The 23,317-nt window shown below is 35.9% G+C and overlaps 1 protein-coding gene across 2 annotated transcripts in view; it reads left to right on the top strand.

The window, feature by feature from the left end:
* The window catches only part of APLF (aprataxin and PNKP like factor), a 90,108-nt gene extending 67,021 nt beyond the window's left edge, over window positions 1-23,087 (top strand). The window contains exons 9-11 of one of the 2 annotated variants that reach the window (XM_058551055.1): window positions 12,708-12,754; window positions 21,009-21,036; window positions 21,546-21,645. In XM_058551055.1, the coding sequence (XP_058407038.1) occupies window positions 12,708-12,754; window positions 21,009-21,036; window positions 21,546-21,564 (94 nt within the window). In that variant the 3' untranslated portion in view covers window positions 21,565-21,645. Of the gene's footprint in view, window positions 1-12,707; window positions 12,755-21,008; window positions 21,037-21,545 lie in introns of both variants that reach the window. The other variant, XM_058551054.1, reaches the window with a different exon arrangement.
* The last annotated feature ends 230 nt before the right edge of the window (window positions 23,088-23,317 follow it).

Here is a 23,317-nt window from a genome sequence, read left to right as displayed (position 1 = left end):
TCATCACTTTAAAAATGTCATTCCATTGACCCTTGCATCCATAGTTTCTGTTGAAAGTCAGTTTTTTGTCTTATTGTTGCTTTGAAATTAATGTGCCTTTTCTCTGGCCACTTTTAAGATTTTTATGTTGCTTTTACTTTCAACAGTTTAATTAACATATGTCTAGGTATGATTTTCTTTGTATTTATCCTGCTTGGGGTTCACCGAGCTTTTTATGCAGGTTGATATCTTAGTTTGAGGAGATTGCTTAGCTATTATCTCTTCAGATATTGCTTCTGCCCCATTCTATCTCTTCTCTCCTTCTTCTACTCCAATTAAACATGTATTAAGTCTTTTGATCGTGTCCCACATGTCTCTTATACGTTGTTTTGTTCTTTCCATTCTTATTTTCCTCTGTGCTTCAGATTGGATATTTGCTGTTGATTGTTTTGGAGTTTGCTGATCCTCTTTTCTCGTGTGGATAGTCTGCTCATAAACCCATCCAGAGAGTTCATAATTTCAGATACATTTTTCAGCGCTAGAATATCCATGATTTTTTAATATATATTCTAAATTATCCATCTTTTCACTCACTTTCCCCATTTTTTCACCCTCTTCTTTAACATATTCTTTAACATGTTTGTCTTAGTTATTTTAAAATTTGTGTCTGCTAGCCAACATTTCTGGATCTGTTTTTTTGTTGTGATTATTGGTCATATTTTTCTGCCTCTTCATGTCTAGTAATTTTTTATTGCAATACTAAAATTGTTTATAACAAGAACTATAGGGTTCTAGATTTTATCTTTCATCAGTGAGAGATCCCGCTCTGTGTGGTAGATAGGAGCTAGTCATCTCCATCTGGTCAGAGATTTAGATAGGTAATAGGTAGGTTGACATTTTAATAAAACTCAGCCTACCTTTGGTTTGTCTTTGTTCCTTTGGCGTGGTTTTTCTAGACTTTTGATTGGAAAATAGGTCTCTGTCTTAGCTCTGAAACTTCCCTTTGGAGATTTTGAGCTTAGCCCATTAGCCTACCACCTGTGCCTCTTAAATTCTGGCACATTTCTTGAGAGGAGACTAGTTACATATTTGTTACAGATCCCTCTCCTCTAGTGGGACTTTGTTTCTGAAACACTACATGAATTGGAGATTTCATTCTGACTTTTGGAAATTTCAAACCCAGACCTTAAATCTCTCATACCTGTCAGGAACTCAGCAGATATTTCTTTGGAAAAATCAGCCTTGTGTTTGGGATTTCTTTAGTTTTCAAACTGTCGTGACAACACCATAAGACCATGAAAAGCTCTACTAGTTTCTCTTTCCCCAAATAGAGCGCCTCCACTTGATCCAAATCTTAGGCTCAGCCCACACCAAGAATTGACAAAGGCCTCTAGGGAAGAAAACACCCAGTGATTATCAGCTCACCTAGGAAGGGCTTCTTCCTCTCTGGAATTTTAGATAATCTAAAATTCTCATTGCTCCAATAATTCTCTCATAAAAATAATTTTTACAAGTTATCAGTTTTTATTCTAGTTGTTAAAACAAGAGTTTTGGTCCGCCATGATGTCCTACATTTTTCCAGAAGCAAAATCCAAATATGCCTACACTTAAGAATAAAAATAAAATACAGAGCCTTGCTAAGAATAATGATGTCAAAAAATTGCTGTCTCCATGTCATCAATCTCTTTCAGAGAGGTCAGAGCAGCAAATAGTCAAGAGAAATTATTCCCAACACCAGTGACATGTGCTAACAGAAAATTTCATATCTATATCTAAATATATTTGTATATTGAGCTGCTTGGTGTCCTAGTTCTACTTGGAGACAAAATCTTAAGATTTTTTTCCCCTGTGTTTGCTTACTCTGACTACTATTTTCTAAGTAAGGGAATGGAAACTGAAAGGTTAAGTGAGTTGCCTGAGACTCCAAAGCTAGTGAGATCAAAATCCAGTCTCGTCCCTCCTCCAGCATTTCTCTGTGGTGCAGCCTGACTCCACCATTGTTAGTCATGGCTTTCTAAAGTATTAATAGTGGAGGGCTGGCCCAGTGGCCTAGAGGTTAAGTTCGCGTGCTCTGCTTAGGCGGCCCGGGGTTCGCAGGTTCGACTCTCGGGCGTGGACTGACGCACCGCTTGTCAAGCCATGCTGTGGCAGCATCCTATATAAAGTAGAGGAAGATGGGCACGATGTTAGCCCAGGGCCCCCCTTCCTCAGGAAAAAGAAGAGTATTGGCAACGGATGTTAGCTCAGGGCTGATCTTCCTCACCAAAAAAAATAAAAAATAAAATAAAGTATTAATAGTGTTTGTCTTTTTAGCCAAGTGGCAAAGTGGTATTTTGGAGTAAAAAAAAACAAACTCCCGGTAAGGCTTTGATTGGAGAAATCATGAATTTTTCAAATCAACAAGATAATAGAAACTCTAGTTGCAAAAGTGTGATATATATTTGTATACCCTTTCTTGTCACATTATCATTATTAGTTAGGCAAAAAATGTGATCTAGTAGATTTATTTTGTATCATTGCTAAAACTAAACTGATGTTATATTATGATCCGTTTACTCTTTAACAATGTTGATTTGCAAAAATATATATATTTTTAGCCATATACTATTTGGTGCTGTTAAAAAATGGTTAAAGAAGTCAACTTAGGTGACATAAACTTTATTTAACACTTCATGAAGCAGACAGTCTCCATTCGGAGAACTGCAAAATGGGGTGGAAGGCAGGAAGCTTTCGTAGGATAAAAAATAAAGAACAAGGAAGAGAAAAATAGAAAACATCTGATTGGCTGGGGGGCCACATAGTCAATGTTTTTGGGGGTTGAGAAGGAACAAGGAAGTGAGTATAGAGCCCAGAGTTAGCTTGGCTTGTGGGGATTGGCTGACTGAATACATGGTGTTTCTGGTCAAGCAGAGCATTTACAGGCACATGAAGGTTATCTACTTTTTGGTTTGCTGATGTGACACCCTGGGCAGGAGTGGCTACATCTTGGGCCTAGATATTTATTTCAACAGCGCTAGAATATAAGCCTACTGTAACAGAATGATAATATATTCTAATTTAGTTTGCCTAAAAGCAAGTTTTCATGTAAATTCATGCCAGATTTTTCCTCTGGCCACAGAAGAAAAATATTGAAGTCTCACATATCATAAAATAACCCACAAGTGGGGTCAGCTTGGTGGCGTAGTGCTTGGGTTTGGTGCGCTCTGCTTTGGTAGCCTTGGTTCGCAGGTTCAAATCCCAGGCGTGGACCTACACCACTCATCAAGCCATGCTATGGTGGTGTCCCACATACAAAGTAGAGGAAGATGGGCACAGATGTTAGCTCAGGGGCCACTCTTCCTCTAGCAAAAAGACGAAGATTGGCAACAGGTGTTAGCTCAGGGCCAATCTTCATCACCAAAAAAAAAAAAAAGAAAAGAAAAGAAATAATAACCCACAAAAATCAGTCATAAATTATTATATCTGGAAAAGTAAAAATATGTATATTCCAAAAGGAGAGTTTTGATAAGCTTGTTTTCCCTGATGGTTGACACATTTGGAAGGGAGATGAAATTCGTGAGCTAAAACATCTTTATTTGCTATTTATCTTTATAAATTTGCCTCATTAAACAGAATAAGAATCATTCTCAAGTAAAGACAATTATTCTCTGAAGTGAAATTATTCTCTCAGTTATTCTCTCAGCCATTTCATCTCTTGCATAAAACAGGAAAACAGATATGGATCACATATTAAATACATACTGTAGTAAAAATAAAGATTTCCATAGCCCATATAATGTAGGAGGTTGATGTTTAGAAAAGGATATTTAATTACTAAATTTTATTTTTTATAGACTATAAGCATTATTAACATTTTCTCTGACGTTATACTTTTTAAAATCTAACAAAATTAAATCAACTTGAAAAAAAATAATTTGAAAGAACTAGTTGATGCTGTCATTTTAAGTATCTTGCCCATTTAACTGATTTATTCCTTTTGTGCTGTACACTGCAGTCTGTCAGAAGACTCGCTCAGTTTAATGCATTTGATTAGCTTAAGGTACTTGTCTGAATTAGAACATTGGATACTGAATGTCCAGTATAACCCAGTGATTGCTGTGCCTGCCTCTGACTCATTCACTTCCTCTAATGCATAATAGGACTTTATGCAGTGTGTTATTCCTGTTAAATTAAGCACTAAACTTAGAGATATATACATTAAAATGAATGGAATCCATCTTCAACAAGCTTAGTGAAAAAAGTAAAGTCAAACGCATACGTTGCCTTGGATTTACAAAACCTTAGACAGGCATGTTTTATGCAAATAACAATGTTGGTGCTTTGATGTTTTTCGGAAGCCAATGCCCCACTTTTTTTTTTTTTTAATTATAATAGCTTCTAAGAGGGCTGACGTAAGGAAGTGTATCAGTCATCAACTGTAAGTGCTCTCCTTGTAATGAATCTGCAACATGATCTGTATAGTGTGAAAGAACACAAGTGTTTTGCCACAAGCATAATTCATTTTAAAAAACGTGTTTGTTAGTAAGTAAATTCATCATCTTTTGTTATTTGCTGATCTGGATTTATAGTTATGATCTAAAATTTTTTGCTTTTTCCTTTTTTATTTTTGAAAAGTGTTCCAAGTCATCATTATTTTAATTGATTGTATACAGTCATGCATCGCTTAACAATGGGAGTACGTTCTGAGAAATGCATTGTTAGGCCATTTCGTCTTTGTGTGAACATCATAGAGTGTACTTACACAAACCTAGACGGTACAGCTTACTGCATACCTAGGCTATATGGTACTAATCCTGTGGGACCACCGTCGTATATGTAGTTCATCGTTGACTGAAACATTGTTATGTGGTGCATGACTATGCAGATGTACACTTCACACTTCAAGATACTGATTTTTGTAAGCTGCTTAATAAAAAATAGGAACATGTGTGTTTAGTGTAAATCCATATTATATTATTTGAGGCAAAATAAATAGATTTCAATAGGGAAACTCTAGTTGCCTGGTAGTTGAGATTTCCAGAATCAGTCATATGAGGCTGTCAATCATTTTATTTACAGTTAAGAATTATCACAATGGATAGCATCTTAATCCATTTTTATAGGATCTGTGTAGAGGAAGTAACCTATCGTTGTTTGCCGTGCTTACGGTTCTTTAATCGTGTAGGAATATGATCTTAGAAGAAAATATCTTAGACTAAATGTCAATCACTTGCTATACAGTTTTACTTAAGACTTGGCTATAATGTTTTAAAACTTCAGTTAGAAATAGCAGTAACAACATCAATTATATTCATGTAGCCTTAACAAAATGTGCTGGAATATCTTCTGTGGTTTTGTTTTCCTTTTTCCTTTATTTGAATATGATTCATTTTCATAATAATAAATTTGTTTTTCTTTGTTATGTTTAGTGTTAATTGCACATACAGTAGTCACCCCTTATCTGCCAGGGATATGTTTCAAATCCCTCAATGGATGCCTGAAACCACAGATAGTACCAAACCTTATATATACCGTTTTTTCCTATACATAAATACCTATGATAAAGTTTAATTTATAAATTAGGCACAGTAAGAGATTAACAACAATAACTAATAATAAAATAGAACAATCATAACTATATAATGTAATAGAAGTTACCATAGAGCTTAGCTACCTCAGCATACTTTTCTTTCCATATTAAGTTGAGAACTTTCACCTTTTGACTTAAAGGAAGCACTGTATAGCTTCTCTTTGGCATATCCAAATCGCCAGCATCACTACTCTTGCGCTTTGGGGCCATTAAGTAAAATAAGGGTTACTTGAACGCAAGCACTGGGATACCCTGACAGTCGATCTGATAACTGAGATGGCTGATAAGTGACTAAAGGGCAGGTAGCATATACAGCATGGATCATTGGACAAAGGGATGATTCATGTCCCCGGTGGGACAGAGTGGAAGAGCTTGAGATTTCATCACACTACTCAGAATGGCACACAATATAAACTTATGCATTGTTTATTTCTGGAATTTTCCATTTAAGATTTTCGGGACTCAGTTGACTGTGGGTAATTAAAATGACAGAAAGCAAAACCATGGATAAGGGTGGACTACTGTATATAAGAATTTTCAAAATTCTTTTGGGAAAAAGAGTAAATTGTAAGAATTTTCAATTAACAAATTTCTCCCTATTATTTTGTGCTGGTTTACTTTTTCATTATTTAGTAAAGACCATATTTGTTAATTCTTTTTCTCCTAAGTTTTGAGACTTAGCTATTTGATGACATAGGATTCATGTTTTTGCTTTAGGTTTTTAAATAAGTGTTGAATTTCAAAAATGCAAGATAAATTATTTTGGAATGAAAACAAAAATATAGTATGCTCATTTATTCATCAAGCAAATATTGAACATCTAGAATACTAGTCACTATTATAGAAACTAATGTAAAACAGTGCTTTAGGTTCATTTAAAATTTTGAGTGTTAAATTTTGGTATTAAGTTACCAAATCTTTGGAAGTAAACAAAAACAAAAATTATTATTCTGTTGTCATTACTGTTGACTAGTTAATCTTTAAGTAGCTCTTTATGATGGAGAGAGAATGGGTTTTTAAATCAGCAGACTTAATTCATAACAGGTTCTAGTTATAGTTATGCCAATTTGTAGCATAACTTTGCATGTCATTTGATTTTCCTGGGCTTCAGTTCCTTGTGAAAACATGGAAAACACAGAGGTTGGATCATTTGTGCTCTGGGGGCCTTCACTCAATGGTGGGGAAATGCAGAGCAGAGAGCAATATATTCATATTTGTAAAGTCAGATCAGTTATATTCCTGGCTACTTTTCCTTAGCCTTCTTTACTGTCTCCTCTTCTTTTTCTCTCTCTGTACTTATTGCAGAGCCACAGGGCTCAGTTCTCTGATCTCTCCCCTTCTCTTTTCTGTTTGTACTCCCTAGGTGATCCAGTTCAATTCAGTGGCTCCAGACTCATATGTTTAAATGCCTCCACTTGATTGTAAAATAGGTAGTTCAAACTTATCACGTCTGAAACAGAACTCTTGATTTTTATCATGAAAATAACTCTTTCCCAAGTGTTCTCCAGCTTTATAAATGACTTAACCATGCACGTAGTGTTTAGGCCCCAAAGCAAGAAGCACTCTTGCTTCAGCCCGTCAGCAATTCTTGCCGTTTAATGCCAGTTCATTTCATTTCAGTTTTTGCGTTTAAATATATTAGGAACCTGACCACTTACTTCCTCTATCTCTACCGTCTTAGTCATAACCACCATCGTCTCTTACCCGAAGTGCTGCAATAGCTTCTCAACTGATATCCCTCTTTCTTCTCTTGCCCTCCTGTAGTTTCACTTAGCAATCAGAGTAATTCTCTAAAAATAAGTCATATCATATGGTTTTCTTACTCAAAATCTTCTGATAGCTTCCAGCAAAACTCTTTGCCATGGCTTACAAATTCTTCTTTGACTTCGTTTCCTACTATTTTCCTTCTCACTCATTCCCCGGGAGCTATTCAAATCTTTGTGTGTTTTTCCAAATACCCTTGCTTGTTTCCTACCTCAGGGCCTTAGCAAATTTAAAGACATTTTCTATTTCCTCTTCCTAGAGTGCTCTTCCTTCAGATATGTATTTGTTATTCACATATTTATATCATTAAAATCAAAAATGTTTTGGAAAATGTGTATTTTAAAATATAACAGCTCGCAAAAACCTGGTGTGGTTATGGGTGTATAGCTCTATGTCTAGAACCCAAAGATTACCATTAATAATTAACAACAATGAAAACAAAAAACAGAAAGGATTTTGAGGCCTGCTGAGTTACAGAAAATGCCATTTGTGAAAAAGTTTGATGTAAATCTTTTATGCATGAACTCTGAGTATTTCCATTCATTATTAGGAAAAAGCCCTGGGTGAAATTTGGCATTGTCCTTGAAAGTTATTTCAAATGCTCATATGCCCCCAAAGAGCTGTGCAGAATTGCCGCTTAGCCTTAACCCAGGGTTATGTGAAAAAGGTATTTTGCCTTGTTATGAAATAACTGACTTTGTGTGTGTGTGTGTGTGTGTGTGTGTGTGTGTGAGGACGATCAGCCCTGAGCTAACATCTGATGCCAATCCCCCCCCCCCACTTTTTATTTCCTGCTGAGGAAGATTGGCCCTGGGCTAACATCTGTGTCCATCTTCCTCTACTTTATATGGGACGCCACCACAGCATGGGTTGACAAGCGGTGCATTGGTGCACGCCCGGGATCCAAACCTGCGAACCACGGGCTGCCAAAGTGGAGTGTGTGCACGTAACTGTTGCGCCACCGGGCCAGCCCCTGAAGTAACTGATTTTTGAAAATGGGATATGCATAGGCAAATGTTAGAAAATATTCTATAAATGTGTGAAGTATGTTTGGGGAAATATTTAACCATAATAATTGTATGTATTATTGAAAGCAAAATTCAGCTATTTAGTATTAATTGGCAGTTACTTTTACTGGCACATAGAGTTTCCAGACATTGTTGGCTATGTTAGTAAAATTGATTTCTGTTTCTATAAAAATAGACACCTGTAAATGCTTAATAGCCTACTAGTATTTATGCACATGACTTCCTTTGACCCTCAGACCAATCCTTGTGTGAGGTAGGCAGTATCACCTCTGCTTTACAGATGAGGAGATGGAGACTTGGTTCATAGGACTTGCTCTGAATAACACAACCAGTAGACAGTGTAGTTTGAATTCAGACTCAGGTCTTCAGATCCTGAAACCTAAGCCCCTTCCACAACATAGTACTTGTGATCTAAAGTTTAACCAGCCAGATAAGAACAGGTCCAAGACACGGAAACATCTATCTCTTAAGCGTTTGGGAAGGACGCCCTGTGTTCCTTGTTGACCTGCATGATTGATCATCCAGAGCTAAGTGTCTCATGATGCTGAGCAGTCAGTATCTCAGGAACCTGATTGCAGTGGAGTCTGCTTAATGTGTCAGATTTTCATTGTTTCCTGAGGAAGTAATATGAATTGTTAATGGCAGGAAATTCTAACATATTTTAGTCTTAGGTTTGTGTAAAAAGATTCAGTGAGTGCTTTGATTATTAACTTTGTAAGTGTGAGTGCAAAGCCATTTCAGCACAGTGACATTCTTTTCAACCTAATGAGAATAGGCATTCTCTGGCATACTTCCAAAGGAAAAACTGCCTTTTAAAGGATAGACTTCTGAAAACAGCAGGATCCAGGGATTAGGGTTTACTAAAAAAATTAAGTATTAACATTAACTCAAGAAAACCCATTATCAGTCAAGAAATTATTAGAAACCACTTTTTGTACTCCATTCAATGAGAATTTTAAACCATGATTTGTATTGCAAATGATTCTTGCAAGTTCTTTTGAATAATCATTTTCTTAAGAAATAATAAAGATAGCAAAAACAAGGGTCTTTTTTCCCTATTAAATAGGAAGATATAAAATAATCCATCATTTTGGGAACTCATGTAAAAGCTTCATTAAAAAACTTTTTTGAAGGAAAAAAATTGATTATATTCTAGTAGATAATTTATGAAAAATATAGTTGAATGCCACCTTATTGGTACTCTTGTAGGTGCTTTAAAAGATATTAAAAGGTGTAAGAAAAACTCCGTGTCCTCCAGCAGCTGATTTGACAGATGATAGAGATAATACACACACACACATTTGTGTGAAGAATTTAGATGACAGTGTAAGAAATGATGTGTAAGTACCAAATGGTAGAGGAAGACAATACGTTCTAGAGATATTTCACAGTGATTATCAGAGTTGCCTTCCTGGGGAGGTATGATTTGTACTCAAGCAGTTAGAAGAATAGTCTTGGCAAAAAGGCTATGAGCAAGTGCCTATCCGGGGCAAAGAATCAAAAACTACTCTCCAGAGTAGAAATGAAGGATTGGGCCGCAAATAAAGGTTGGGACTGAGAGTATGGGGGACCTTGAAGGAGAGGATAATTTAAGAATTTCACATTCAGAATACTTAATTTTTTTTTAACATTTAAATTTCTATGTAAATAAAATATGTCTAAATTTGTTTTTATTTTGAGTATGTGCTTTTGCATGTGATATATTATCTCTTCTGTTTGGGCTCATTTTCTTATCAAGTCTATTCTGGGAGTTATATCTATCATCAACAAAGAAAAAGTATATTTGAAAATATCGAAAACAAGAAACTTTTGAACCTGTCACGGAGGATATTTTTTCCTTCATTTTCAAGCAAAACTTTATTGATATTAATTAATACTTTTGTTTTCATTTGGAAGTTTGGTCTCTAAGTTAATGTGGAAAAGCACCAACTTAGCTAATTTCTGCTGGTCTACATTGCAGTCTTATACCTGTCTTTGTATGAAAATAGCAAGTTCTTCTAAGAAAGGATGGAAACTATTAGCAGAGCCTCAAGGAAACAACTTTTCCCCCTCTCAGGCAGATGAAACTCTGCACATGGAGCTGAAAATCTTCTCGTGTTCTGAGGACAGAATTTCATGATACATGTTCCTGCTCTTCCTTCTTGGAATTACAAATGTAAAACTTCTTTCCTGTTCATTTCTACTGGAAAGGCTCGCCTTTTCCTAGGTGAGCTTAGATTATGTAGATGGTGTATGTGAGTGCAACTGTGGATTTCTTCCAAGACAGTAGAGGATAGTCACTACCTTTTGCAACTGTAAGGCTAAACCAGTATCCCCACTCCATTTTCTGGTACTATGTCTGCACTTTGCCTTTTTAAAAAGTTACTCACACTTTCAATCTTTCTAGGACTGATGTCAGTAGTCTTTCAACTGGTATTTGGTGCATAAGCTGTACTTTGAGTCTCTGTTAACTCCTTTGGTCACACTTTATTTGTTTCTAAAGCCTGACATTTACTTTTTTGGGAATTTCTCAAGCAACTTTTGAAGGAGGCTCCAGTAGCAAGCGATTAAGACCAGATTTAACTTTTCAGTAATCCTGCTGTGTTAAGGGCAAAGCAGGAAAGATAGGACTGGTGGTACCTGAAGCAAACATATGTTAAAAGGAAGTAGAAAAAGCCTTTAAATCTCAAATGACTGTAGATAGGTAATAATAATGAGGCATCTGCATAGAATGTTAACACTTGAAGAATCTTGATGAAGATATATGGAATTTCAGTGTACTAATCTTGCCATTTTTCTGTAGGTTTGAAATGTTTTCAAAATAACAAGTTACCAGTATATTTTACCAATTAAAAAAAAGGTTATCAAAAATAATCTCAAATGGCTAGCAATATTTTTCTAGATTATTGATGAAGAATACCTTTGGTATTAATGTCCCTTATTTTTCTGTTCCTCCTCCCCTGATGTCCAGCATTAACTGTACTTTAATAAAGGCTGAATTAAAGTCTGTGGCCTGTGCCAGCGTGCTCAGTAAGGAAGTTCTTCCCACAGATCATCACTGCAGTTTTGTTCATGTGCAACTCTCTTCATCACATTCAAGTTGTCCACTTTATTTCTCTCAACTTAGAAGTTTCTTTTCCATCAAAAGGTCAAATTTGGGTTAATTACCCCAAACACACAATCTTTTGTAGAATCTTTTTTCCACTTTTCAAAACTGTTGAGTTATGACCCTAATTAACTGTGTGGTTGCACTCTTGTACTGTGTTTAATGCTTATATTGTAGGAAAGGTACCAAAAAAGAAGAGAGATTAGCAATAAGAAATGTCACTGATGCCTGACACAGAGCCTGGCATGTAATAAGTGCCCCGTGACTATTTCTTGAACCAGTGATGAGTGAATCAATGAGTACATTAATTACTTACAGCCTACCATGCCCTTAGACTAAGGACTTATTGTGCATTCCTCATGGATCCTCACAACAGCTTCATGTGAACCGTACACCTCGGGCACTTACCTGTTGTCGGTGTACCCCAGCTCTCCTGTGTTAGTCTCCTGAGAGGGACCCATCAAGTGGATCATGACCAACCAGTTACTGCTTTGGATTTTTGCTGCCTGGGTAGTTTTGCATTATCTGGAGAATGTTTTGTATATATAATGTGCCCAAACATTTGTTTAACTAATAAAATAATAGAAGGGATCATTAAGTACATATAATCAAAAGTAGGTATTCAAACGGTAGTTTCTGTTTGACTTTGGAATATGTTATATTATTTTCTCAATGCAAATTGTCTTTCTTTTTTTCTCATAACAATTGATTGGAGTTCTTTGGAGAGACATGACTTAAATGCTTTTGTCTTGGATTCAAGAAGAGCCTTAAAAGTATCCGTTAGACATTATACACACACACACACACACACACACACACACGTATGTATTTGATATTTTATGTTATGTATTTTATAAACTATTTTAAATTTTTTAAATATATGTGATATATGACATTGACATTTTAGAAATGCAATATATTTTAGGAATATGATATATTTTATTTGTGTCATACTGTCTTCTCTAGAGTGTAAGTCATGAGGGAAGAACTTTGTCTGGTTCACCAGTCTATCTTTGCATCTAGAAATATGCCTGGCATGGAGTAGGCACTCAGTAAATGCTGTAATTAAAAAGCAAATGCTTTGTACAGCATGGTGACTATACTTAACAACAACAACATGACTGTACTTAACAACAACAACAAAAACAAATGCTTTTCAATAAGAGGCTTATTAATTTTATTTGTAGGTTAGTGACTGTTCTAGTTTAATTTAAATAGTCTTACTAATTTTTAGTAATTGAAAAACTGGGTCTTATTTTTGCTTTATTTTGGTTTTTTTTAGGAAGAATCCCCAGCACAAGATAGAATATAGACATAGTGCACTTCCAGGTAAGTAATCTTATTTTAGGAAACTCAAAATGAAACCTTCAATCATTCTTCTGTTAAACCTAGAAACAGGTTCCAGTTATTGTGAATTTTTTTTAAATCTCTGCTTCTGTGAATTTGTTGAGTTGCTGATTTTAATGATTTTTCTTAGATTAAAAAATAATAAATTTTTTATATAGCAAATGTTTTCTACAATCATTGTCCAACAGTATATATTTATCCTTGCATCTGTTAGGATTCTTTTGTTTGCAAGTACCTGAAAACAAAATCTCAAACTGGCCTAAATGATAATGAGAACTTATTGACTTCTATAACTGAAAAGTTCAGAAATAGGGCTAGATTTAGACAAGATTTATTGCTTTGGCTCATTAATAAGTCAATAATGTCACCAACAACCCAATTTCCTTCCATCATGCTGTCCTCAGAGGGGTCATTATTATCCTGAGACTGGCTCCTTCCCCACCAAGGGACTATGTGCATCCTTATTCAGCTGGGACAACAGGCACCCGTGTTTACATCTAAGGAGAGAGAAAGTGAGAGAGAGAGAAAGAGAGAGAGAGAAGTTTGGCTCTCAATTCCTAGGAAAAAATCATGAAATTTGCTTTTTTTTACTGGCTTAGATCCCATTCTTACTCTTGAACCAATCACTATGACCACTGATTAGTTTGTACTGCACCTGGAACTAGGTAGACTCACCTTCTTCAGAACCATGGGGATCCCCAATAGAAACTAAAGTTTGGGGGGAAGGAGAGGGAGGGGGATAGATACCAGAGAATCAGCTGTCAGATGTCCATTGGTCCTGTTTACATCAATCTGTTTTACCTTCTGTTTCCCCTGCTTCCAAGCTCTAATATTTTTTCCCTTTAACAAATTCTAGCTTCTTTGTATCATTTATATAATGCAGAGACCAAGTCAGCACACAGTATTTCTGCCCACAGAGGGAGAAAATGAGATGCATACTATCCAGGCTGTGCCCATGTGCATTTGTATGTGTATAAATACAACCAACTTGTAACCAGTGATAAAAATAATTAATTTCACCACAAGAGAATTCTATTTGGTATTTCTGATTGAAACACACTGTAATGCTTTAGTACTCCAGGTCAAATATCCTCATTTTATCTGAGCTAATATAGTATGGAGGTTATGTTATATGTTATACTTTCTTTACTGCGGCTGTATCTAATGATGTAGCATTTATGGTGGTTACATTAACTTCCTTTCCAGCAATAATGTAATAATATAGATTAAAACTATATTTTATTGACAGAGTTTATCATTGTCCCATGAAGGGGCATTTGACACATCTGTGTATCTTTATAGAAATAAGAACCATTTTCCTAAAAGCTATCACTATGCATCATATGGCATAGTTTAAAATAAATGAATTTTCTCTGAATTATCATTGAAGTATCTTCGGACTGAAGAACATTTTTTTAGAACAGTTAACTTTTTTTTTTTTTTTGGTGAGGAAGATTGGCCCTGAGCTAACATCTGTTGCCAGTCTTCCTCTTTTTGCATGAGGAAGACTGTTGCCGAGCTAACATCTGTGCCAGTCTTCCTCCATTTTTGTATGTGGGATGCCGCCACAGCATGGCTCGATGAGCAGTGTGTAGGTCCGCACCCAGGATCCAAACCCGTGAACCCTAGGCCACTGAAGCAGAGTGCACTAACTTAACCAATGTGCCACCGGGCCAGCCCCAACAGTTAACTTTCTTTAAGAAAAACTTTTTTTTTCATTGGAAAGACAGTTTTTTAAAAAAATATAAATATTTTTAAGCAACAGTTTAGCCTTATATTTTTAATGTACTTTCAAGGGTTGTTATGTGGCACTATACTCAGAACATCTCTTCCTACTCTAAAACTTATAAATTAAGGTGTCTGGCGTATTTCAAATATTAAATTAAATGTTGAGGTCTCATTATATTTCTTAATTTAGAGAGATCTAATGCAGAATTCTAATATACTTGTTTTTCTCATCTCCCAAATCCTTAAAGGTTAACGTTACCCAAGATCTTAATCTCATTTATATATGGATTTGTGACTCATACACTTATTTGTTCATTTATTATGTCTTCCAAGTGAGCAAAGTTACAGAGATAAGTCAGAACCAGTTTTGGCTCCACATGCTTGTGGTGAGATGCCCTAACATCTCAGAGGAAGGGGAGGAAGCACTTTCTGCTGGGAGTTATCAGCGTAGACTTGATGTAGGAATTTTAGGTTAAGTTGGTCTTTAAGGTGGTGGGATTTAAATCATCTTTGTTTCTTAGCTTTGTGGTGAGTAGGTATAGGACATCCCAGACAAAGTGAATAATAGATAAATCAAGGACATCAAGGTAGAAAATGGTAAGTTGTGTTTGGAGTTAGCAAGCAGATCAGTTTAACTGACATGGAGAGTCTCTATAGTTACTGTGGATGATACTAAAAGGATGTACTGGGACCAGATTATAGAAGCTCTCGAAAGCTGGACCAAAGATGTGGGTGCATTGGCAAATAGTGGTAAGCCAGTATTAAGCTGGTGATGATGAGCAGTCTGAATTAGAGTGGGGAAGCCTTCTGGAGATTAGTTAGGCAGTTGAATAAAGAGCCAGACCTAGGGAGGCCACCATGAGAATGGAAAAGTAGGATTGGATGGATACAAGCGAGATTTTGAAGGAAGAATCAATAGGATTTGCCAACTGATTGGTTATAGTGTGGGGGGTGGGATGAGGTAAAGAGAATAGGGATGACTCAGGATTGTAGTAGAAATTATCAGGAGACTGGGGGTGACATTTACACGTCACATAAAGATCAGGAGGAAGAACTAGGTAGTTTTTTTATTTGTTTTAAATTAAATACATTGAATTTGAGGTGGGGGTATCATAACTGCATAATGAGACAATAAAATTTAATATAGTACGAACATTAAAATAACTACATTAAACTCCTACAACACTTCAGTTATAAAGTTCTTCCATACAGGTAACAATTTATGTAGCATATTTCATTTTTTGTAGGTTTGACTGCCATCATCTGTTAAGCTTCTTGTATATCTAATGGGTTTAAAATTTCACTAACTTTCCACACTTTTTCAGAGTGCAGCTGTTGTGGCACAAGATATTGAATGTAAAAATAATCAGTGCCAGGAAGATTTTGTTTTATACTTTCTTAGCTGCCTTACCTGTTGACAGCATTTAAAAGAAACTATCATCAGTGTGTTATTACCTGATTAGTGGTCCTTCTTTCTGGCTTTTATTGCTATGTGATCTGCATTATTCTAGGCAATTAGTACCATTCATGGCTGAAAATTTAGAATGTTCCACTGATAGCTATTTTAATATCTCTCTAGTTCTGCAATTATATGCATACAGGTGCTTATATATACTTCCTTTTTTTTTAGAAGTAGAAACCCAAAGATCTAGAAAGAAAGCTATTAAGGAAGGTCAATGGAACTTAAATGAGATTCTATAAACTGCTGCTTAGCGTGAGGAAAGGTGAGAGATTTTGGAATATGGCAAAGGCTAGTGCAATGGTATTTTAAAAAGAAATAAACTTCATATTTAATAAAGTAGATCAGAAGTACACAAACTGCTTTTTCAAAGCTAAAATATGAATACCCAATTAATAGCTTGGTGCATTAGAAAGATGAGTCTTTAGTAGTAAAATGTGGCATTTTAAAAAATGTTTATTCTTATAGTATGTGGTAAATCTTTATCTTTAGAGATATTGGGCTAAAGTATTTTTTTACTTCATGAAAATTAATATCCTAATCCTAATATTTACTGGAAAAGAAAGGAAAATAAAACTTGAAGAGTTATTGATGTTAAGCTATTAATCTGCTATGGGGCGTCTGTCATCTTAGATCCTAACACCAGAAAACTATTTGGAAAAATTAGCAATTTGGAAAGATCTTTTCTCTGTGTGAAAATCACCATTTTTCCAACACGCTGGTGACACAGTGTACTCTTCAGTAGCTCTGCAGACTTTGTTCTTGGGATAAGAATTGACAGTGAAATTTTAAATTGTAAAGGAAATGTTAGTTAAAATTTCAGAATTGTCATTCTGATATTACAAATTCCTCATCCTACTACCAAATAGTTAATAACATATTGTTTTAAACATGTTAAAGAGTTTATTACTTTTTCTAAAAGTTATTTTTCATCATCATGGTAGTCCACTGTTACCCATTAGTTTTTAAAAATTAAATGGCAGCTTATTTCTCTTGTGCTGCCTTCAGGTAGTCAAGCTGTCAACCCGTCCCTGCATTTTATGTTACTTCACTGATTTGTAGAAAAAATGAAAATTCCTGCTCTGCCTTAAAATTAGAACTTTGGAGTTAGAAAGGATCTTTGAGATCATTTAATCAACATCTTTTGATTCATAGATAAAAAAATAAATTCCGTTAAGTTAAGTGACTTCTTCATTGTCTTGGGCTTGTTTCTAACACTGATCTTTAGATTTCTACCCTGCTAGTCTATCCTCTTTCTTTTAAACCATGCTGTTTTTAAAAGACTTTTTGTTGCGTTGAGAGGGATGGACAACCACATAAAAGCAGCAATAACTAGCAGCAAGAAACGTATAAGCGTTCTGGGTGAAGATAGGGAAAAAATGATTTCTTCCAAGTTCACCTTGATTTGGAAGAAACAAACTCACTTCCGATTTCTCAGACATACTCAACAATTATATTTCAAATAAGCTACTTGTAATGTAAGAAAATGCTGTAGGCTCTTAATGTTTTAAAAATGACATACTATTTAATTCTGTTGGAATTGGAAGTCACAACCACAAAAAATAAAACTACAAATATTATTTTTTCTATTGATTAAAAAAATTAAACAGCTACTGCTATGTTTCCTGTTATTATTTTTGTGCTTCAGTAAGCTTTTCACCAACCATGGCATTTCTGTGCAACGGAGTGTTGGCCTGGGATCTTCTATGTTGTGACCCCTCATGACTGAGTTGCCTGGTTCTCTAACCAACAAGCTTCCTTGGATGAGAAGTTTTCTTTGAAATTTGTATAGCAGCCGTGCTAGCAAGGTGTATGTGAACTTGACTAGTTTCATCACTTTAAATCCAGATATTTAGATACCGTGCTGTCTGCTTCAGTTTGCCCAGTTAGAGCTTACATGCATGGGATTTTGTTCGTGCTTTCAGTTTTCTTGTATCCCTTTTGCATCAAAACTTACTAATTGTTGTGGTAAAGACAGGCATTTCATTCCTAGGTTAGGTGCTAGTCATACTTATTTCAGAACCCTGCTTCCTGAGATTGTTATGATGGTTCAGGAAATCATGTAATAATTTAGATCAACAAGTGCACTGATTCAGAGCATTTTCCAAGTAAATAGAGGCTCATTATCTCTATGGCCCGGTTACTCTGAAAGGCAGAAACTGTTATTTCTCTAAAAACACCTTCAGAAATTAAAAAAAAAAAAGATAAACTCCCATCTAGATGGCATTTTTATTGTGAAATATTTAAAGTCACTAATTGAATTTGCTACAAGAGGGCCCATTAATTAATTGATTCCACAAAGATAATCACGTCAGCATTTAAAATCCTGTTAAGAAGTGTTGACATGGCGCCACTAACAGAGGACATAGAGCTGAATTCTAGAGCTGACTTTGCCCTTGACATGACTTTGGCTCTTCAGGTGTTTTCACTTAAAGCACAGTTACAGTGTCTGTCCATGTGAAATAAAGTGGATGAAATTTGACTACCAGCTACATCGAGTTCTGTTACGGATGGTTTTGTTAGATTCTGTATCTCCTATTAAAAGAATGTGAATATGTAAATGTAAACATTGAATGTAAATGATGATTTGATAGATAAAACAATTTTTTGAGGAAACAAATGGGAATCTTCTGATTACTCTGGCCTTATTGTTTCAACAAATGAGCCTGCCCAACAAGTTGCTAAAGATTTCCAGGGTTCATTGAGGCTTAAAGCCCCTTGATTTGCAAATGGTTTGGTTGTTCATCCATTCATATATGTTCAACAAGTGTATATATTAAGTGCCTTCTACGCGTTAGGCACCATTGTAGGAGCTGAGGATACCATAGAGACAATGCCCTGCACCTGTAGAATTTACAAAGGTGGGCAGTGCACATGTAAACAATTATATGATGTGATGAGAACAGCTAAGAAGAAAAATAAAACCGTATAAAGAGGACAGAATGGCAAGGGTGTGTATATGGGGAGGGGGTGCTATTTCAGAGAGGATAGTAAAAGGAGGACTCTGATAATTTGACATTAGAACAGAGGCTTGAAGGAGAGAGCAAGCCAGGTGATTATCCAAAGGAAGAGTATGCGAGGCAATGGGAATAGTGCCTTCAAAAGCCCTGGAGATGAACCTGCGTGGACTGTTCAAGGAGCAGCAAAGAGAGGGTGGAATTGGAACAGAGAGTTAGTAGAGAATGACAGATGAGATCAGAAAAGCTAGCAAATGGCCCGTTGTATAGGGTCTTGAAGGCCAAGACGTACAAGTAAAGACTTCAGATCTTATTCAGAGTGAGACAGAAAGATTGGAAGGTTCTCTGTCTTCTTTGTGGAGAATAGGCTAGAGGGGAAGCAGGGAAACCAGTTAGGAGGGTGTTGGAATAGGCCAGGGAGAAGACGATGGTATTGGGACCAGGGTATTGGAGTGGATGTGGTGAGAAGTGGTGGATATATTTTGATGGTGGAGCCCATAGGATCTCTTGACCTATTGGATATTGGGTTTTCAGTGGGGGATATCCAAGATGACTCCATGGTTTCTTGCCAAACAACTCAAGAGTTGTGTTCTGGAAATGTTACATTTCAGATGCCTGTTACTTATTCCAATCAGAGAGAATACATAGGCAGGTAGATAAATGAGTCTGGAATTCAGGCGTTGGTCAGTGCTTCAGATATAAATTTGGGAATTTAGGATATAAGACTGGATGGAATCATCTAAAGAATGTGTTAGAGAAAAGGTCCCAGCTAAAACTTGGGGCACTCCAAAATTTAGAGATTGGGAAGATGAGGAAGATCCAGCAAAGGAGACCGAGAAAGAGCAGCCAATAAAGTAGGAGAACCTAAAGTTGTTTCAGCTTTATGTTCATTTTTCTTGTAAATCTCTAAAAATAATTCTGAATCTGAAAGGACACGTTTTGTTGAGACGTCATTAGTTATATGTGTGAGATACTTTCAAGAGCAAAGTGGACAAGAATAGAGATATTGATGTTCTTTCTTCCTCACTCCCTTCCCATCTGCAAACTACCCTCTAAATGTTTTTTAAGTGTATTCCATCATAAAAGTTATATGGGAAATTGAGATTAGCTAGACATAAAACATGCCCTCGAGATACTTACAGAAGAAAAGATATGTATACAAATAAATATAATGCAGGATTTCCCTGAAGGAACTGGTGTTCCTTATGCTAATGAAGATTGCCTGAGTTATTATGTAGCCTTTTCAGCCTTGGCTACCAAGAAACTCGGGGAGGAATTTGATGCTCAATTTATAATAATTATGTTAAAAATTGAGGTTGACATATTTATATTCTGCTTTTTGTGTGCTTAGATTCTACTTTTATTTGTATTTTTTTATTACCTCATTATTGTTATTATAAACTATGTCAAATCCTCTCTGGGATGAGTAGTTATATTAAGAAAAATACAAATGTACTGGGCTATGGGAGTTAAGAGGACAGATAAATTACTTCCTTTGTCATCATTCTCTTTTTTTCCCCATCAAATTACTTGATTTTCATTTAAGTTATGTCTATCTATTACATGTGAACATTTTAGGAAGAAGTTAACTAAAGCATATACAAAAGTACAGACATTAAAATTTTTGACCTATACATTTGCTGTTCATCACAGACATTGTCGTCTGCCGTTCAGAAGATTTCCAGGTAGAATCTTCCTACTTGTTTCTTAAATGCTCCACAGCATCCTGGAGTCTCTCAGTGCCTTATTTTAAACCAACTCTGTTGCTCACTGTGGAAAGGAAATAAAACAGAGTGAGATGAGGGAAGAAATGAATTTGGAAACAGAAGAATTCTAGCATTATAATATTATTTAGAAATCCATAAATTCTAATGGGTGTTACCATAGTAATCCTAGTCTTATTGAAATATAAACTGTAAGAATATCTTAGATTTATAAAACTAAATTTTCCAAGGTGCATAAATTATCTTCTCATTTGATCATAACCCTCGTGTATCAAGCAGATTGTGCTAGGTTTGCTGTGATAACAAATAATCCCCAAATTTCAGTGCTTTACAACAATAAATAGGTGTATTTCTCCTTCACGTTACAGCTGCTTGTGAGCTGTGGCCCCGTGCCAGGTGTGTTCTCATCCTGGATCCAGCCTGAAAGATCAGCCCCTATCTGGGACAAGCTGTTCTCGTCACAGAGGGAAAATGGCAATAGCAGAACCCCAGCAAAGCTCTTCCTTGGGAGCAGCACACACTACCTCCACTCACATGTCTTTGGCCAAATCTGATGTCAGTGGGGGTGGGGAAATGGAATCATATCAGAGGGAGGGACAGTGAATAACTGGGACAAAAATACATTCTACCACCCCAGAAGGTAGGGTAGCATGAATATGATTATGATATTATTAAGGGGCCATTACTATGTATCTCACGGGACATTTTAGTCTCAGGAGCCTCATGGTAGGAAAAGTTAGAATAATGAATAATAAATGGTCATTTCAGTCCCTTTCTAGAAATTTGTAGTGGTTACATATGTATTAAGTAAAATTAGTTCTTGATGGAGTAAGACATTTTGCAGTTACAGCTCTCCAGTCCCAGGTTGAGAAGTGGCTGATGTGTACCAAACTTCCATTTTTCAGTGAGAAGCATTTCAGGTGAACACGATGATACCGTTGGGCAACCCAATGAGTACGACCTGAATGACAGCTTTCTAGATGATGAGGAAGAAGAGTTTGAGCCAACAGATGAAGATTCTGACTGGGAACCAGAAAATGAAGACCAAGAGAAGGAAGATATGGAAGAGCTTTTGAAAGAAGCAAAAAAGTTTATGAAAAGAAAAAAGTAACTCTTTTCTGCAATAATAATATATGGCTCACATTTACTCTCTCTTTATGGAAAAAGAATTCAGGTACTAAGGAGGCACTTAAGCAATAATTGTTTTCCTTCTTTTTATAGTTATGACTTTTCTATTGACTCTTTGCAAATGGAACATTGAAATGTCAACCTTCAATGTAGTGGATGGAATTTGTTTTGTTGCTATGCTTTTTCTATCCTATTTAAAAGCACCTGGAAATAGGAAGCAGACAGAGAATTACAGAGAAATAATTGATATTTTTCATGTACTTTGTGTGTTGATAATAAAAAGTAAAAGCCATAGGTTGCACAAAACCTTGGTCTTTTTTCCAAAGATTCTGTCTTTATAAAATACTATGCAAGTATAACCAGGCAGTTGCATCATGGGTGGGAAAGCATGTCTCTTTCATTACTGTCGAAGTAATTCTTCAAGCAGATCCAAGCTTTAAAAAATGACAACCATCATAGAGTGGCTATTATAGTATCCTAGATGTGAGCTTTGCAAGTTCATCTACTACTTTTATTCTTTGAAACTCGAGGAAATTAGTACCAAATGGATACTGAAAATAGAATCAACTAGACTACAGGAGGGAAATGTTCACCATGCAGGAAATGTTCTTTTGTGTCCCACGTCTGTAATTTACTGTATGAGTTTAAAGGTAGAAAAGCTCAAAGAATTTGACAGTTTCTTTTTCAAACTAAAGTCCTGCCTGATTGTTTTAACTCTCAATGTGCTATCTTTACATTAAGAATATGAAATTATTATTATTATTTTTTGTGTGTATGAGGAAGACTGGCCCTGGGCTAACATCTGTGCCCATCTTCCTCCACTTTATATGGGACGCCGCCACAGCATGGCCTGACAAGGGGTGTGTCGGTGCGCGCCCAGGATCCGAACCGGTGAACCCTGGGCCACCACAGCGGAGCGCACGCACTTGACTGCCTGCGCCACCGGGCCGGCCCCTAGAAATTATTTTTAACCATAATTTTCTCCAAGGACATTAGTTCTTTTGTCCTTGGATGAAAGTAGCAAGTTGTCTGCCAGCGTTCAACATTCTGGCCTTTTATTTCAAGAAGAAATCCCTTATTCTCCAGTTTTATGAAGTATGTCTCTGTATCTCTGTTCTTAAACTACTTTAGGCCCTGTACTACTCTTCATTTTAGGTGACTTAGAATTTTTGAAGTATAGTTTAGAACCTTTAATAACAGTTGGGTATGTGTATACAGAGCAGTAGTTATAGTATTTAAATCATAAATAAACCAAGTGTCCTTGTTCAAGACTAATATTTTCTATTCTAAGAGAACCTAAAAATTTATATCTTAAAAGATACAAGATATTTATAATTGTTTTCTTAGCGTTTTTAAATATCTTTCCAAGTAATTGCATAATATTAAAATTTCCTAAACTACAGCAAGGACAAGATGAATATTTCTCTAGATTATTATTACCTATTCTGACTTTGCCTCTGTTGTTATCTGGGAACTCATTTTCCCCTTTTAATATCCCTTTAGTCTTGTGGGCTTGACACACCTGTGAAAAAAATCTTTGAACTTATTT

Source organism: Diceros bicornis, chromosome 12 (genome assembly GCF_020826845.1).
Source record: "Diceros bicornis minor isolate mBicDic1 chromosome 12, mDicBic1.mat.cur, whole genome shotgun sequence".
Classification (NCBI taxonomy): domain Eukaryota; kingdom Metazoa; phylum Chordata; class Mammalia; order Perissodactyla; family Rhinocerotidae; genus Diceros; species Diceros bicornis.
The sequence above is the reverse complement of the archived record's forward strand: the minus strand, read 5'-3'. Positions and strand labels throughout refer to the sequence as shown.